Genomic DNA, 16,428 nt, shown 5'->3' with positions numbered 1-16,428 from the left:
ACCTATGCTTTCTGGCTGATGTTTTGGTCACTTTTGAATGTTGGTGGTGCCTTCACACTCGTGGTAGCATGAGACGGACTCTACAACCCACACAAGTGGCTCAGGTAGTGCAGCTCATCCAGGATGGCACATCAATGCGAGCTGTGGCAAGAAGGTTTGCTGTGTCTGTCATCGTAGTGTCCAGAGCCTGGAGGTGCTACCAGGAGACAGGCCAGTACACCAGGAGACGTGGAGGAGGCCGTAGGAGGGTAACAACCCAGCAGCAGGACCGCTACCCCCGCCTTTGTGCAAGGAGGGACAGGAGGAGCACTGCTAGAGCCCTGTAAAATGACCTCCAGCAGGCCACAAATGTGCATGTGTCTGCACAAACGGTTAGAAACCGACTCCATGAGGATGGTATGAGGGAACGACGTCCACAAATGGGGGTTGTGCTCACAGCCCAACACCAAGAGTTGGCGGATGCTTTAGTCCAGGTCTGGGAGGAGATTACTCAGGAGACCATCTGCCGTCTCATCAGGAGCATGCCCAGGTGTTGTAGGGAGATCATACAGACACGTGGAGGCAACACACAATACTGAGCCTCAATTTGACTTGTTTTAAGGACATTACATCAAAGTTGGATCAGCCTGTAGTGTGTTTTTCCACTTTAATTTCTGTGGGACTCCAAATCCAGGCCTCCATCGGTTAATAAATGTGATTTCCATTAATGATTTTTGTGTAATTTTGTTGTCAGCACATTCAGCTTTGTACAGAACAAAGTATTCAATGAGAATATTTCATTCATTTAGATCTAGGATGTGTTATTTGAGTGTTCCCTTAATACATACATCTGGAGATCTATGTAATGATATAACTAGCTTTATCCTCACTACATGCTGTGACATCTCTCAGTACCATAATAACATTTTGACATAGCGCATGTAGTAAAAAACACATACCAATAGTAAAAAAAAGGATCATATGTCAACACCTTTTATTTTTCTATGGTTAACTTGCTGAAATATTATGTTTCCTGTTTTGATAGACAAAATTGTGCATACTAAATGTAGTAAATGTCTCTCTTTGGCATGCATAAAACTTTTTTTGACAGCTCAGATGTATAACATTATGTAACATTAGCACATACTGAGTCATAAAGACAGTGGCAGGTACAACATGATCAGATCCACTGTACATACAGTTCACATTTGTAATTTCTAATGTGTAACCTCATACAGACCTAAACAGACTTTCAAAAACGGTCATTTCTTTTTTCTCAGCCTTTTGTAAATTCAGACATGAACACAAAAAGAGACAATCTTAATATGTTCTGTGTTGCTGCAAATCACCGCTGGTAAGTGTTGGTGAGGACTTTCTAAGCTTTTGAGAAAAGCTGCCCATCTTTTACAGTCTTTTTTTCTTTCTTGTTCCTTTGCTGATCTCAGTTAATAACAAATATGGAGACATTTTAGAGATTTACTTCTCATTAGGATCAGATTTCTTCCTTTGCTGCCAGATGTCAGACAGTGATGCTTTTTCATTGGAACAGGTCTGGCACAATGAAAAACTACACATAATCACAAAGTTACATTACAGGTGTGGTATTGCCACTTTGATTTCTTGGTGAAGCACCATTGGTGCACAAAAGTACATTCAAGTACATTTCTCATACAACAGACAGTGTGTGAATATATAAACATTTGACAGTAATAATGTCTTGTCTTCCCTACATTCAGTCTCTCATTGTGATTCCGATGAAACACTGAAGGTGACATTTTGTAAGACACTTAATCACACCACATAGAGTTTGAGACAGGACACCGACAATTTATCCACACAGGAAGTTATTAAGTGGGAATTAAAGTGCAAAAACATAAATTAGACAATCGTTAGCTATGCTACAGCAAATTCTGCCTCAGTTAAACTTTAAAAGTTTTAAGGAAGAACACTTATTGATTGAAAGTGGGAGGTGACCCCCTCGCTCTTTGACATTCGAGGAGTTTGAATTCCAGTGTCGTTTAGATTTCGATGGCTCAGTGGATCTTGGCTTGTCCTTTAGTTGGGCATGGTTTCGGTGTAAAGTGGGACACAGCTTCACATTCAGGACCAATGTCTGATCTTAGCGAGACATCATTCGTACGAACTCTGAAAGAGAAGAGAATGGCAAAGGAATGTACGAATGAACAACTGAGCCATACCTTGCTGTACAGCTTCAGTACAGGGCCTTGCAGATGTATACATACCCTTGCCATAAATAGTCGCATTTAATGTTTTATTTTACTAAGTGTCAAAATAAGGTGAGATCTTTCCATGTAATCCATGCAACATTTAGTAACTGCTCACAGTTAACTCCATAAAAGTTACAATAAATATCCTTATGTGTAATCCATGCAATAATTATCAAAACACAGTTGAAGCAGTGAGGAGTGAAACAAGCATGTTCTCATATTCTGGAGCTGAGAGTCTGGAGAGGCCTGTGTGGAGCCACATATTATCTGCCACATATTATCTGTCTTATCTTTTGCAGAAGTATAAACAACAAGTATCCAATGATGTATGATGATTTTCCATTCCTTCACATGTATTAAATTAAATTAGTAACGTTTGATTAACAAGTTAAAAGATGTACGATTGAAATGTGGGTAAGAACTGAGAGTTAGAGTAAAAAAACATTAAGGTTTGACATTCTCAATCATCTATATATGAAAGAGATATAACATTAATCATTTGTGAAGCATGAATAAAAAGAATGAAGTGATGGTTTTGTAACTGTGTTTTAAATTAAATGCTGAAAGCTGAAAAATGGAATGTGTAATACTGTGTAAAGTTTAAAACTGAGCAGATTAGGGAAAGAACTGTAGGATGACTAGGAGTGACGAGAGCCAGCTGCATGCTGACAGCAAACCTTTTCAAGGCAAACGGGAGGAAGGGAGGATGCGACTACAGCCAGCTGCATGGCTATTATCGGCATCTCCAAGGCTGAGAAACAGAATCAGTAGGTCACGATGACCATGACTAAAGTATTGAGCAATAACCAAGAAGCTGAGCTAAATAGGTTGTGCAATAACCAAGAAGCTGAGCTGAATAGGTTGCGCAATAACTGAGAAGCCTAATAAGGGGCTGACTGGTGAAAGCATCAAGCACCATAAAAGCAATGGTGAAGGAGGGAACGGGGTTGTTTCCTCTCAGAACACCAGCGAACAAGATCGGACGGAGAAAATAAGCTTGGATGGAAAAGGAACAGAGACAAAGCCCAACTGATTGACTGCATTAAAATAGAGGATCAACCTGTGAGCCCAGAAAGGACTGTGCCTCAAGATTAAGACTCGGATTTCATCTAAAGCCTTTTTATAAAGACAACAGAAGTGAACTTGATCGGTGAACAGCTGATTGCTCTAGGTTTCAGGCTTCTGGAAGTCCTGAATCAACCTCATTTATGTTTCCGGGTTTACTTCAACTCTTCAGCTTCTGGAAACTACTGTCTTCGGAAACATATGACAACAAAGATCCTGTTTAACCATCGAAGCCTGGAGTGTCAGTGCCTGCCACTTAAAGGAAGAAAACTGAAGATTAAGTTGTATTCCCTTCAAGAAATCACTCGTTGTTACCAGAATAATTTTTCTCCATCAGGTGCATGGAATAGCCTCCGGCTCATCGGACAACGAAACAAGAGAACACTAAAAGATTGTGCTCTGGTCAGATGAGACCATACATGACACCATAACACTGCTCACACCCTGAACACACCATCTGCACTGTGAAACATGGTGGTGGAAGCATCATGCTGTGCATTATGCAATACTTTATGTTGTCCTGTCACATAAAATCCCAGTAAAATGCACTAAAGGTTGGAGTTGTACAGTGAAAAAAATTTGAAAAAGCTCAAGCTGCATGAATACTTTTGCAAGGCACTGAAAAGGGGTGGTAAAAGTTATTTTACCTTCAAAGTCAACAAGTCCGTCACCATTTAAGTCCACATCCCTTAGGATATCTTCTACCTCTTTAAGACCTACCTGAAAAAGAGAAAACTAGGTCAGAAAGAGTGAGTAAAACTCCTCATACGGGGGTTAAAAATCAGTTCACCAGCTCGGTTTTCTTTCTGATCACTTACTTGTTGACCCAGTAACTTCCTCATTGCATCTCTTAGCTCAGTAGTGCTTATGGCACCATCCCCATTTGTGTCAAACTGAGAATAACAAGCAGAGGAGCAACATTCACAACAATCCAAAACAAAAGGAGTAAAATGAATGGCAGAAATTACACAGGAGCATTAACTACTAAAATGTCAGACAACCTTACCTCCCTAAATGCATCTTTTAACTCCTTTATCCCAATCATGTCTGCTGTTTCAGCAAGAAGTTTTGGGCCCATTAATTCCACAAAATCGTCAAAATCAACATGACCTCCCACTGATGGAAGACAGATCAAAACAACCTCAGATACATTGACTGCAGTTCAGAAAAGGTGTTTACAATCATAAACATAAATGTTGAATTGATTTGGGGCTTTTAATTATGCATTTTACAAATTCTGTTTTCATAGTGGATTGCTTTTTGGTAATTATTTTTAAATAGAAGATAGTTTAAATTATTTTATTACATAATATCAAGCAACAGTAACCTGAATAAAGAAAAAATGCCATGGTAAATGATTATTTTATTTATTAAGGGAAAACTCTATGCCAACCTTTTCCTGTAAAAAAGTAACTGCCTATCTATACTGAAAAACATGGCGTGCCATTAATAATTATTGGTTGTAATTTAGCCACACTGGTGGGTTTTCGAGTATTTACAGCCTGTTTTTGGTAATCTCAAGTCATCTCAATTGAATTTAAACCCAGACTTTGACTAGGCCATGCTAAAACATTCATTTTGTTTTGCTTTTCTCAGTCATTTAGATGTCAAATTGCTGGCGTGTTTGGATCATTGTCCTGATGTGTTGCTGTTTTGTTTGCTCAAGTTGTCCAACAGGTTCTGTTTAAGTGATCTCCTAATTATGTAGGTCAGGCAGCAATTGGACTTGGGTCAGGCTAGTGAAATTAATCCCAAAAAATGTGGCTCACCACAGTTAATTCACACGTTGGACTCCGGCAGGGCTGCCCTTTGTCGCCGGTCCTGTTCATAACTTTTATGGACAGGATTTCTAGACGCAGCCAAGGGCCGGAGGGGGTCTGGTTTGGGGACCAGTGGATTTCGTCTCTTCTTTTTGCGGATGACGTGGTCCTGCTGGCCCCCTCTAGCCAAGACCTACAGCATGCGCTGTGGCGGTTCGCAGCCGAGTGTGAAGCGGCTGGGATGAGGATCAGCTCCTCCAAGTCCGAGGCCATGGTACTCGACCGGAAAAGGGTGGCTTGTCCTCTTCAGGTTGGAGGGGAGTTCCTGCCTCAAGTGGAGGAGTTTAAGTATCTCGGGGTCTTGTTCACGAGTGAGGGAAGAATGGAGCGGGAGATCGACAGACGGATCGGTGCAGCTGCCACAGTAATGGGGGCACTGTGCCGGTCCATTGTGGTGAAGAGAGAGCTGAGCCGAAAAGCAAAGCTCTCAATTTACCGGTCGGTCTACGTTCCTACCCTCACCTATGGCCATGAACTTTGGGTCATGACCGAAAGAACGAGATCACGGATACAAGCGGCTGAAATGAGCTTCCTCCGTAGGGTGGCCGGGCACTCCCTTAGAGATAGGGTGAGGAGCTCGGCCATCCGGGAGGAGCTCGGAGTAGAGCCGCTGCTCCTCCACATTGAGAGGAGCCAGTTGAGGTGGCTCGGGCATCTATACCGGATGCCTCCTGGACGCCTTCCTCGGGAGGTGTTCCAGGCACGTCCCACCGGGAGGAGGCCCAGGGGACGGCCCAGGACACGCTGGAGGGACTATGTCTCTCGGCTGGCCTGGGAACGCCTTGGGCTCCCCCTGGAGGAGCTGGAGCAGGTGTCTGGAGAGAGGGACGTCTGGGCGTCTCTGCTGAGTCTGCTTCCCCCGCGACCCGGTCCTGGATAAGCGGAAGACGACGAACGAACGAACAAGGGGTGGATATAATTTTTAAAATCGGAGCAGGTTAACTAGGATAGTTTTTTCCCTTAATATTGAAATCATAATTTGAAAGCTGCATTTTTATTTAGTCAGGTTATCTTTGACTAATGGTTTGCTTCATGATCTGAAAAAGGCAAAAACAGAATAGATCTGAAATTGGTACTATTTTACAGCACTGTGCCTACAACCCCAGTGATATTCAATTAAATCTGGCTCACCTAGTTGTAGAGAAAAAAACTGACACCTTTGTAGCCATCAAAAGCATACTGTTATTATTCTGGATGGATATTTGAGCACTCCTCTTATCAAAAGTGGTTGACCTTCATTAAATTGGTTGGTTTCCTGACACAAACCTAGCACTGAAGTATTGTTTATAAGTTCTTAACATTGATGAACTGGGGACCATTCCAGACCTTTATGTCAGCTTGCTTTATCCACTCTACAACCCGTTTTGATGTCTGTTTGGGGACATTGTCCTGTTGGGGCACCAGACTGTATCCAAGATTTAACCATCTTGCTGCTGATTTAGGTTGGAGGTAAGAAATGAGGTTAATCGTCTATCTCAATTATTATTCCACCTACTTTGTGTAAAATAGCAGTGAAACAGACCCTCAGCATGGTGCTACCACCACCATGCTTAACAGTTGTTACAGCACTCTTTGATTTGAAACCCCCACTTGACTTCCTAAAATATACTTCCTGTCATTGTGGCCAAAATGGCTCAATCTTTGTCTCCTCTGACCATAAAACCTTTCTTCTGGAAGGCATTTACAATGTCCATCTGGGCAGCTATATACTTCTGTTGCAAAGCGAAATAATTATTTGAGGCCCTAAATTATTATGATTTTCATGCTGATGATGACTGCATGTTAACCTCTGATGGGAACTCTTGTACATACATTACATATAAAAGTACGAGGCACTTATGAGCTTACAGTTCATGTTTATCTGTTGACTCAATTCTATCAGCTCCATTTCGGTAGGCATGTATCCCATGGTCCTCATACAGTTTCCCAGATCTTTACAGCTTATGAAGCCATCCTTGTCTTTGTCAAATTCCTTGAAAGCATCTCGCAGCTCTATTGTGAAGAAGACAGAACGTGGTATAGTGATATACTAACAGTGTGGCCCTAAGATGAAGAGCTGAACTCAAAAGAGACTTTATGGAGGACAAAATCTTACCATCCATTTCTTCTGGCCGCAGCTCTCTATCCTATTAAGACAAAACATTTTACTACTGGCTGGTAAAAATCAAATGATCACACACTAATGAAAAACAACATACATTATTATAACAGTGAAACAAAGTTTTTTTGTCAACACATTCCATGCAAACATACTTCTGACAATACTGTGACCAGAGTGATGCCAAAATCTGATTTCCAAATCTTCTCGATTACATTCCCCAGCCTTCCTAGGAGCCCCGGCTACAAGCAGTTTAGCGTTAAGGAAAAGTTAACAGCCGAGTGAAATTAAGTCACATCGTAATAAAAAAACTTTAGAGGAAAGAGCGCTGATCTCTATCAGTGGGGACAAGGAACCTCAACACTGCAGTTCAAAGAAGAATGTGACTGTTTCTGTTTTTCAGTGCCTGTATACAATAAAAGCAACCTTTAAAGGACAGAGAGCGCAGCAGACATTTCCCAGAGCACTCAGGGGTTAAAAGCAGGAGTGGAGAGACGTCTAAACACAACACAAAGTGCTGACGTCAGGCCCCAAGTACATACTGACCAGAACCTCTGACACAAAAAACAAAGGCGCATGAGCCCAAAACTATGTGGCAACCCAACACCATCAGCAGTTTCTGTGTCAACCCATCAATGCCAGTTCGTCAGGGTAACATTTCCCCATTCAGGGCACTCTTATAAAAGAGAATTTGACATCTCAAGAGTACTTTTTTAGTTAAGTAACAGTTAGACAAATAAATGCATTTTCTGTGTGTACAAACCTCCATCACTAACATTCTCCATCACAATACAAAAACTTGAAACTGCTTACTTCCTACATGTTAGACAGCATAATCAGCAACCCCTTAAAATAAACAAGGATGTAAACAAGCTGATCATTATCGCGGATATGGATTTAAAGGGAACAGCTGCACACTTTGAAAAATGTGCTTATTGGCTGAACCACAGTTGCCAGCATGTGTGACTTGTGCTCAAACCTTAACTGAGGAATAGTGTAATTGATTCAATTAACAATTAATTGATAATTAAATATGTGTAAAAAGTCTTAAAAATGTTCTGTCCAACCATTACAAATGTAAACGTGCTGTTTCCTAAACTCTACTAGGACTGGTCGATTTAAAAAAAAAAATTCTAACTTGGTACAGGGTGAGACCAAACCACTGTAGTAAAACATTCGCTTATTTATATAAGATGTTTTACACATCTTTATCAGGGGGCAAAAAAAGCGTTGAAGGCTGTAGAGCAACCATCGGTGATTGAACGAACTTTGCTTTAGCAGGAGGTAACAAAATAAAACACAATGCTGTGGGCTTGTTTTGGCGCAGCAGAACCAAGACCTCTTTCAGTCAATTGGTCAATCTTGTAAAGTAAAGCATGATTGTGTTTGATTCCAACAGTAAAGTCAGTCTTTCCAACAGCTGAATCTTGGCCACTACTGTGTCTTGCAAAAGCACAGTGATCCCAAACAGCAACAGATAATGGAGGGGGAAAATGACTGAAGGCAGGCTATGGGTTGTTCATCAACAAGGCAAATAAAGTTATGTTTATCTAATTTCACACCATGTGAGACTAATAAATTTTTAGTTATACCCTCAGATTTCAAACCTTACATTTAAAGAATGTAGTCATTTTTTCATCCATAACTCTACTCTATATCTCACAATATACTCATCCATTACTGTAGCTTCTTTTAGAATAAGAGAGATGCCAGTTTTACTAATATGTCGACAACAGATAGAAGCATGTTTTGCAAGACTTACGTACAGCCTGCCTGCACTTTGCCATGCCTTTGCCCAGGAAGACACGGGTTTGTCCCAGTATGTTGCTTACGAGAACGCAGTTTTGTGACACGGAAACAATGGAGTCCTGATACGGCCCGAGATACCCTGATTCCTCACAAGACAGCACAAGTCTGAGTCTCCTCTCAGCGTCCTGGAGCATCTTTCCAAAGGTGTGCAGAGACAAGGGAGAGTAGAAATAAGAGAGGCGTCGGAAAGATCTTTTAAGTTACATACACTGTTTTGTAAAAGTATTCACACTCCTTGAGCATTTTTTATAATTTGTAAGTGTGTGTCATGCATTTGTATTTAGCCCTCTTTACTCTGATGCCCCTAAATAAAATCTAGTACAATCAACGTTTGTTAGAAGCCGCTTACACACCAAGTCCTACCGGTTGAAATTTTTTCTCATTATAAATTTAGCTATTTTGTTAAGCCCTCAGAGGTGTGTTAGGGAACATTAGAGAAGAAACCATCATCAAAACCCGGAAACACATCAGGCAGATCAGGAATAAAGTTGTGGACATTTTTAACGCAAAGTTAGAGCAAACGATATCCCAAGCTTTGGAGATCTCACAGAGAACTGTTCAGTCCGGCGCCTGGAAATGGAAAGAGCATGGTACTGCCAACCTGCCAAAGCATGACCGTCCAAACTCCAAATTTACAAGCCAAGGAAGGAAGGGATTACCAGGAGAAACAGTCAGAGGAGTTCCAGGTAACTCCAGAGGAGTTGCAAAGATCCAAAGCTTAAGTGGGAAAATCTGTTGACGAGACAACTTTTGTCAACAGATTCCATGCATAAACATACACTCTACAAATTGAGTGCTCTTTAAATAGTGGCAACACAAAAGAAATTGTGAAAAGCCTTAAAAACTGATGTTTACAGACACTCCCCATCCAATCTGCCTGAGCTTGAGCTATTTTGCAAGGAAGACTTGGCAACATTTTCAGTCCAAAGCTGGTAGAGACTTACCCCCAAAAGACTTCCTGCTGTGTACAAAGTATTGACTCTGAGGGGTTGAAGACAAATACATGCTACACTTTGAAGATTTCCAAAAAGCTTGGAACCCATGTAAAATTTTCGTTCTGCTTCAAAACTACTGACAACTATGTGCCAGTTTATTTCCTAAAATCTAGTTTAAAAAAAAAATGATGTTGTCATAACATGACACAATGAAAAAGTTCAGTGGGGTTACGAAAACGTTTGAGAGGCACTGTAAGAAAGTAACTTTGGTTTGTCTTTATACTTCAAGGCAAAAATCTAATGTAGCCTATTTAGTAGTAAGGGAGCTTCAGACATTAGCAGAGGAAACGCTAAGTCTTACTGTGTGTCCTTACCTGAGAAACAATGTCAAATATATGAAGACATAGCAGAAAGGTAACCTAAATATATCTATAAAACAAACATGATGCCAACTTTCCACTCATTATTCATAACAGTTTACTTGACACTTATACAGACTGGCACCTTTACACTGTCGCAGGAAGAGTAAACATACTCAGAGGCAGAGAAAAGGCGAGCAGAACAACTAGGGAACGGGTCACGAAAGATATTGCAAGGGAGACTGTGCAACTAGAGTTTAATAAAGAGTTTAATTAGAAAATATCACATTTGCATTTTATTGGAAATGTTTGCCGAAACCTTAAAGCAATAATTCAACAGAAGCCTAATTACAGTATTCTGAGCATAGTCAAACTTCCCTTATTGTCTGTTTCTAGAGTGCCACAAAACCAATCAAACAATCCCAGAAACATGGATGAAAAAAACACATGGTTTACCGTTCTGAGAGGCCAGTCTAAGCAGTTTCCCATTCAAATCGAGAAAAGTGGCATTAAATACGACCATGAGGACTTTCTCTCCTTTGGATTTGCAGGTCGGATTTTGAGAGGAATGCAAACTCTACTTTCAGCAAGACCCATGAAGACTGGGGTGCTAACCTGTCCCTATGCAGCGCAGTAAAAACACCAACCTACACCATACTATGCGGACCAGTGACAGCAACAGCATCAGGGAGGGAAAGTGAAATGGGTGAGAATGATTGGGGGGGAGGGAGAGAAAGAATATGAGGGAGGGCTGTGGAAGGAAAGATAATAATGCCTATTAAAGGAAAAGGGACCTCTGAAAGACATTTCATTCAGCTGTCACGACGCCCAAACTGTTGATTATTCTGTAAACAGTGCTGACATCTCGGCCCAGGCTTATGGGCTCTGAAAGCATGAGAATAAACAACAGAGGAAAATGCTGCAAAAGATTAACAAACGTGCACCTGATCCCTAATTATTGTTCTGCAGATTATTGCAAAGTGTTTACACTTTAACTGAAAATCCAGTCAAGATAAGTTTAAGAAAACTGTTACAACCTATTTCCAGCTTCATGTCATCATCCTCACCTGTACTCAAGGTATGGAATACAATTTATCTTTTTCAACATCTAAACTGCATCTGAAGATAAACCCCCTTTATTTTTTCTGCACACGCCTTTGTTTTTCCTGCTTCACCACCCCTGGTGTGATGCACGTCATCCTCTGCCCTCTGCAGGTGATGACAAGGTTACTCTGACCTCCAGTCCAGCTGCCACATGGCAATACGACAAAGAAACAAGTGGGAGAGCTATAGCTGCTGTTTTTATTGCGGTGACATTTATGTCTAGACTTACCACATATATTTGTATATATAAGGTGTGAACGTGACGTTCTTTTTAACACATCCTCTGCTGCTTGATGAGCATCTGTTTATGCATATCTGTGCAGGCCGGTCAAACAGCTCCTGAGTTGTCTTTGAACATCTTGTTCAAATTGCAGGACGTGAAGCTCTAAAGCTGTACATTGCATCTTCGTTGTCGCTAAACGCCTCACCAACAACTGTAGGTTTCTCAACAAAGACCATCTTCAGGTCACACTAATGTTTTCACAGAATGATCCTTGGCTGACTCATGGGTAAGCTGTACAAATGGATTTTCATACTATGAGTATCAGATGGCTTCCCTTGAGGGATGAGCAACATGTTTTACTTATAACTGAGAGCTTTTTATTTTAGCAACATACAGTGCATTATTGGCACTTCATCTGATAGACCAACACAAAGTAGTTTATAATTGTGAAGTGCAAAGAAAATGATACAAGGTTTTAAAAATCTTTAAAAAAATAAAAACCTTAAAACCGTGGCATGCATCTGCATGTTTACTCTGATAACCTGTGTGTCATTTATTCTTATTATAAATGCAGCTGTAGGCCTCTAAGGGGTTGTTAGAAAAAAAACAGGGAACAAGCAGCATCATTAAGACAAAAGAACATAGCAGACAAGTGACAACTGTGGAAAGTTTAAAGCAGGGATAGGCTAAAGAACAATATCCAACAAATCGACACCTAAAGTGACGGGCAGGGCAAGGAGAGCATTAATCAGAGAACAAGCCAATAGGTTCCTTGTGACTCTGGAGCAGCTGTAGAGAATGACACTCAGGTGGGAAAATCTTTTGACATGACAACTATCAATAATCCACTTCCCAAGTTTGGCCTTTATGAAAGAGATGTAAGAAGACGTTCTGTTTCAGCCACAAGCCTTGTAGGGGACACAGCTAACATGTGGAAGAAGGTAATCTGGTCAAAAATGACATTTTACACCTACGTATGTGGAAAATGCTGTGTGACAAAAAGCGAGCACTGCACATCACCTTGAGAACAACATCCCCACAGTAAAACATGGTGGTAGCTGCATCATGCTGCGATAATCTTTAGCAGGGACAGGGAAGCTGGTCAGAGCTGAAATATGGATAGAACTAGTTAAGGGCAAGACTGGAAAATAATTGTTGCAAAGTGCAAATGGCCCAGTCAAAGTCCAGACTGAAATCCAAATGAGAATCTCAATGTAAATCTATTTAGCAAAACTGGCAAAAACACACTTCTGTAATTTTGCATAGCTGGTAGAAACATACCCTAAAAGATCTATATTTGTATACTCAGCAAAATGTGGTTGTACAAACTACTGACTCAGAGAGGCTGAATATAAATGTACTAGAGATTTTTCAGGTGTGTTTTTACAAGACAAATTTAAAAACATGTTTCCTTTTCCTAAGATCTCAATAATATGCACTACTTGGTGTTGGTATATTGCATAAAATCCCAATAAAACACGTTGAAGTTTGTGGTTGTAGCATGAGCAAATGTAAAACATTTCACTTTTACAAAGCACTGTATGTAAATCCCTTCTGGATAACACCTAATTACCAAACATGGAAGCAAATAAACCCTGACTTCTTTGGAATGCACCTAGTAAGCAACATATCAGTGGTTTAAAACTTAAGCTGGAGCGCTCTGAGGCTTTTTCAACATTGAACTATAAAGCCAGTTGCTTTCAAAGCAGCCAATTTATGCAGAATGACAGCACAGATAAGAGAGCGGGCATATAAAGCTGTACTCCTTTTCCTTTGTATAAATACATCCCGTAGCTCAAAATAGATGGTCCATCACCAGTGGGAACATCAGTGATTACCTTTAAACACAAAACAATCACTGCATCCAGCATTCTGACTGAATGGTGAATGAACATAAGTCCATACAAGCCTTTTTTTTTCTTTTCTACCTCTGTTGTCCTGGAACATATTTTTGTCCTACTTCAGTCAGAGAGAGCTGCCTGATTGAGGAAATCTGTAGGAGGTGGCACTTTATTTTACAAATTATATAAGAAATGAATGCGTAAAAGGAGCTTTTCTCTCCCCAGTCTGTCCAGTAGTGACAGTGTTTGCAAACAGCAACACAGAAAACATAGAGGTGATGGAAGAGACCAGAATAACAACCCGAACAAAGGAGTCTCAGAGAATGAGGTATTATTTATAGATGATATACGGACTAATGCTGCAAACCTTCAGTCAGCAAACCCAAGAAGCCCCTTCACAGAATCTAAATGTGGATTTGGAGCATCACTGTCACAACTTGTCAGAGAATTTTCCAGAGGCAGTGGAAGACATCACACAATGAATTTCAAATGAATAGAAGCCAAATGATCAGTTTTAGGGGAACAAATATCGTACCTGCCCGAACAGTGAATTAAGGACGCTCCTCAAATTGATGTCAGATGCAAAAGAAGCAGAGCTGGACCTCCTGGAGCGGCGGGACGGCCTGCTGGACGGCGGGACAGGGGAGCAGGAGGACGGGGATGGACTGCTGACCTGACCACCGCCGCCACTGGCCAAACTGCCCCTCTCACGGTCCCTCGGTTCACACAGCGGGGCCCTGTCGTCGGTGCTGTCCGAAAGGGATGGCGCCCTGTGGGTATGCGTGTGACAGGGATGCGCGGGGTTATCTGGATTATCCCCTCGGTGGTGCTTCCTGCGGTGGTGGTGGTGGTGACGGTGTGAGGGCTTGGGGTTAGTACGGCTCCGCTCGGTCACACCTCGGTCCGCCTCGCAGTTTGGTCCCGGTTGAACGGGAACTTGGCTGAGGGGGGCATGGGGCTTGCACTTACTCCGAGTGGCTGGAGTACTCCCGTCCTGGCTGCCGACGAGAGAGGGATGACACAGGGGTCTCCGAGCGCTGACGTCGCCCTCGGCCGACCAGAAAGACTCATCGGTTTTGCCGCCGCTACCCTGGAGCGCAACGGGACGGTGGTGGTGCTGGTGCTGATGGTGACCTCTCTGGATCTCTGATGTCTGATCAGGGAGGTGTGTCGATCTCCTCGATGATTTGAGTAGCGAGGTTGTGGAATCAGATTTCGGAAAGGAGGTGCTCATCGCGGCGGTTCTGATCTGTTCCACCTATGTGGGTCTTTCATCCACACCATCTTCTCTCCGTGCTATAATCATGTCGTTTTTTCAGTCAAGGCTGTCCGATTTAAGCTGAGCTACATCTCCCCACCTGATCGCGGTGCGGTAGTCCAGCCTGAGCGCACTCAGGCTGCGAACAGGAGAGCAACAGCGGCTGCGTCGCTGCAGAGCGCGTCACCTGTCCATTAAGGTTTTCTGTAGCTCTGACGTGGAGAAGGACGGAGGTATGGATAGTCAGCAGATCTGAACAGTTTTAATCTAAAAAGTAGATGTCATTTATCTGATTTTTATTGAAGAAGGTCTCAACGCGATCCACAAAAAATGAGCTTTGTAATCATAAGGATTCACAAAGCCTTTTCAAGCTTATTTTTCGCATGTGTAGTCAATGTATTGTATTTTTCGGGAATTTATGTCACATTCAAACGCAAAAGAGTGCATAATTGTGAAGTGGGAGGCAAAGCATACAAATAAAATTCTGAAGTGTTACCCGCATTTGCATTGAGCATTGAGGTGCAGAAGCACCTTTTCATGCAGTTGGTTCTGCTAGTCTTTTGGAGTATTCTCTGGGCCGGGTCCTTCTGTTTGTGTGCAGAATGCATGGAGGAGTCAGACTGTGAGTGAAGCAGAGTGTAGCTGGCGTGTTTACTGAATGTGTAAGGTAAGGTAAGGTAAGGTAAGGTAAGGTTAGGTAAGGTAAGGTAAGGTTATTTATATAGCCCCCCTCAGCAACGAGACACTCAAAGCGCTGTACACACGATTATAATACAATCACAAAGCAAATAAACACAGATACAGACACAGAAAAACAAATCAAATGATAAAATCAAACAACAGAGGTAATTAAAAATAAATAAATAAATAAAGAGAATAGAATGATGGGCAAGAAAATGAATGGAAAATTAGACTGAAAACGCAACTAATCATGCCTAAATGGCACAGTCAAAGGCCACTCTAAACAAATGTTTTTAATCTTGATTTAAAGCAACTTAGGGTTTCGACGCTTTTACAGTTTTCTGGCAGTTTATTCCAGATCAGTGGAGCATAAGAACTAAAAGCTGCTTCTCCATGTTTGGTTCTGGTTCTGGGTATGCAGAGTAGATTTGAGCCAGAAGACCTGAGAGGTCTGGGTGGTTGATACACTGACAACAAGTCTGTAATGTATTTTGGTGCTAAGCCATTCAGTGATTTATAGACTAACAGAAGTCTATTCTCTGAGCTACAGGGAGCCAGTGTAGGGACTTTAGAACCGGGGTTATGTGGTCCACTTTCTTAGTTCTAGTGAGGACACGGGCAACAGCGTTCTGGATCAACTGCAGCTGTCTGATCAACGATGAATTAGTTTTTCAAGGTCCTGCTGAGACATTAGTCCTTTAATCCTGGAGATGTTCTTTAGGTGATAGAAGGTCAACCTAGTTACTACCTTTATGTGCCTCTGAAGGTTCAGGTCTGAGTCCATCACTACACCCAGGTTTCGAGCTGACTGGTGGTTTCTAGCTGTATTAACTGAAGCTGTGTGCTAACTTTTAAACGCTCTTCCTTTGGTCCAAAGATTATTACTTCAGTTTTGTTTTGATTCAGCTGAAGAAAATTTGGGCCCATCCATGCATTGATTTCTTCTAAGCATTTACCCAGTGCTTGAATGGGTTCATAGTCACCTGGTGACATTGTAATGTGTAGCTGTGTGTCGTCTGCATAGTTGT

General features: G+C 41.7%; 1 protein-coding gene across 4 annotated transcripts; it reads right to left on the bottom strand.

Annotated features, from left to right (window-relative positions):
- Window positions 1–956: 956 nt before the first annotated feature.
- Window positions 957–14,943, bottom strand: cabp1a (calcium binding protein 1a). Of its 4 annotated transcripts, none has more exons than XM_047381272.1 (8): window positions 13,997–14,943; window positions 8,957–9,133; window positions 7,188–7,218; window positions 6,941–7,084; window positions 4,279–4,388; window positions 4,091–4,165; window positions 3,920–3,992; window positions 957–2,124 (listed from the first exon to the last, which is right to left on the bottom strand). In XM_047381272.1, the coding sequence occupies exons 1-8, from the start codon at window positions 14,693–14,695 to the stop codon at window positions 2,099–2,101; spliced, it is 1,335 nt and encodes a 444-aa protein (XP_047237228.1). In that variant the 5' UTR covers window positions 14,696–14,943; the 3' UTR covers window positions 957–2,098. The 4 variants fall into 4 exon arrangements, with proteins under 4 accessions (XP_047237228.1, XP_047237229.1, XP_047237231.1 ...); XM_047381273.1 differs by having other exon boundaries at window positions 8,957–9,124; XM_047381275.1 differs by lacking the exon at window positions 13,997–14,943 and adding an exon at window positions 10,750–10,947.
- Window positions 14,944–16,428: the final 1,485 nt, after the last annotated feature.

Source organism: Girardinichthys multiradiatus, chromosome 12 (assembly GCF_021462225.1).
Source record: "Girardinichthys multiradiatus isolate DD_20200921_A chromosome 12, DD_fGirMul_XY1, whole genome shotgun sequence".
Lineage (NCBI taxonomy): Eukaryota > Metazoa > Chordata > Actinopteri > Cyprinodontiformes > Goodeidae > Girardinichthys > Girardinichthys multiradiatus.
This window is presented reverse-complemented; position numbering and strand designations above follow the sequence as displayed.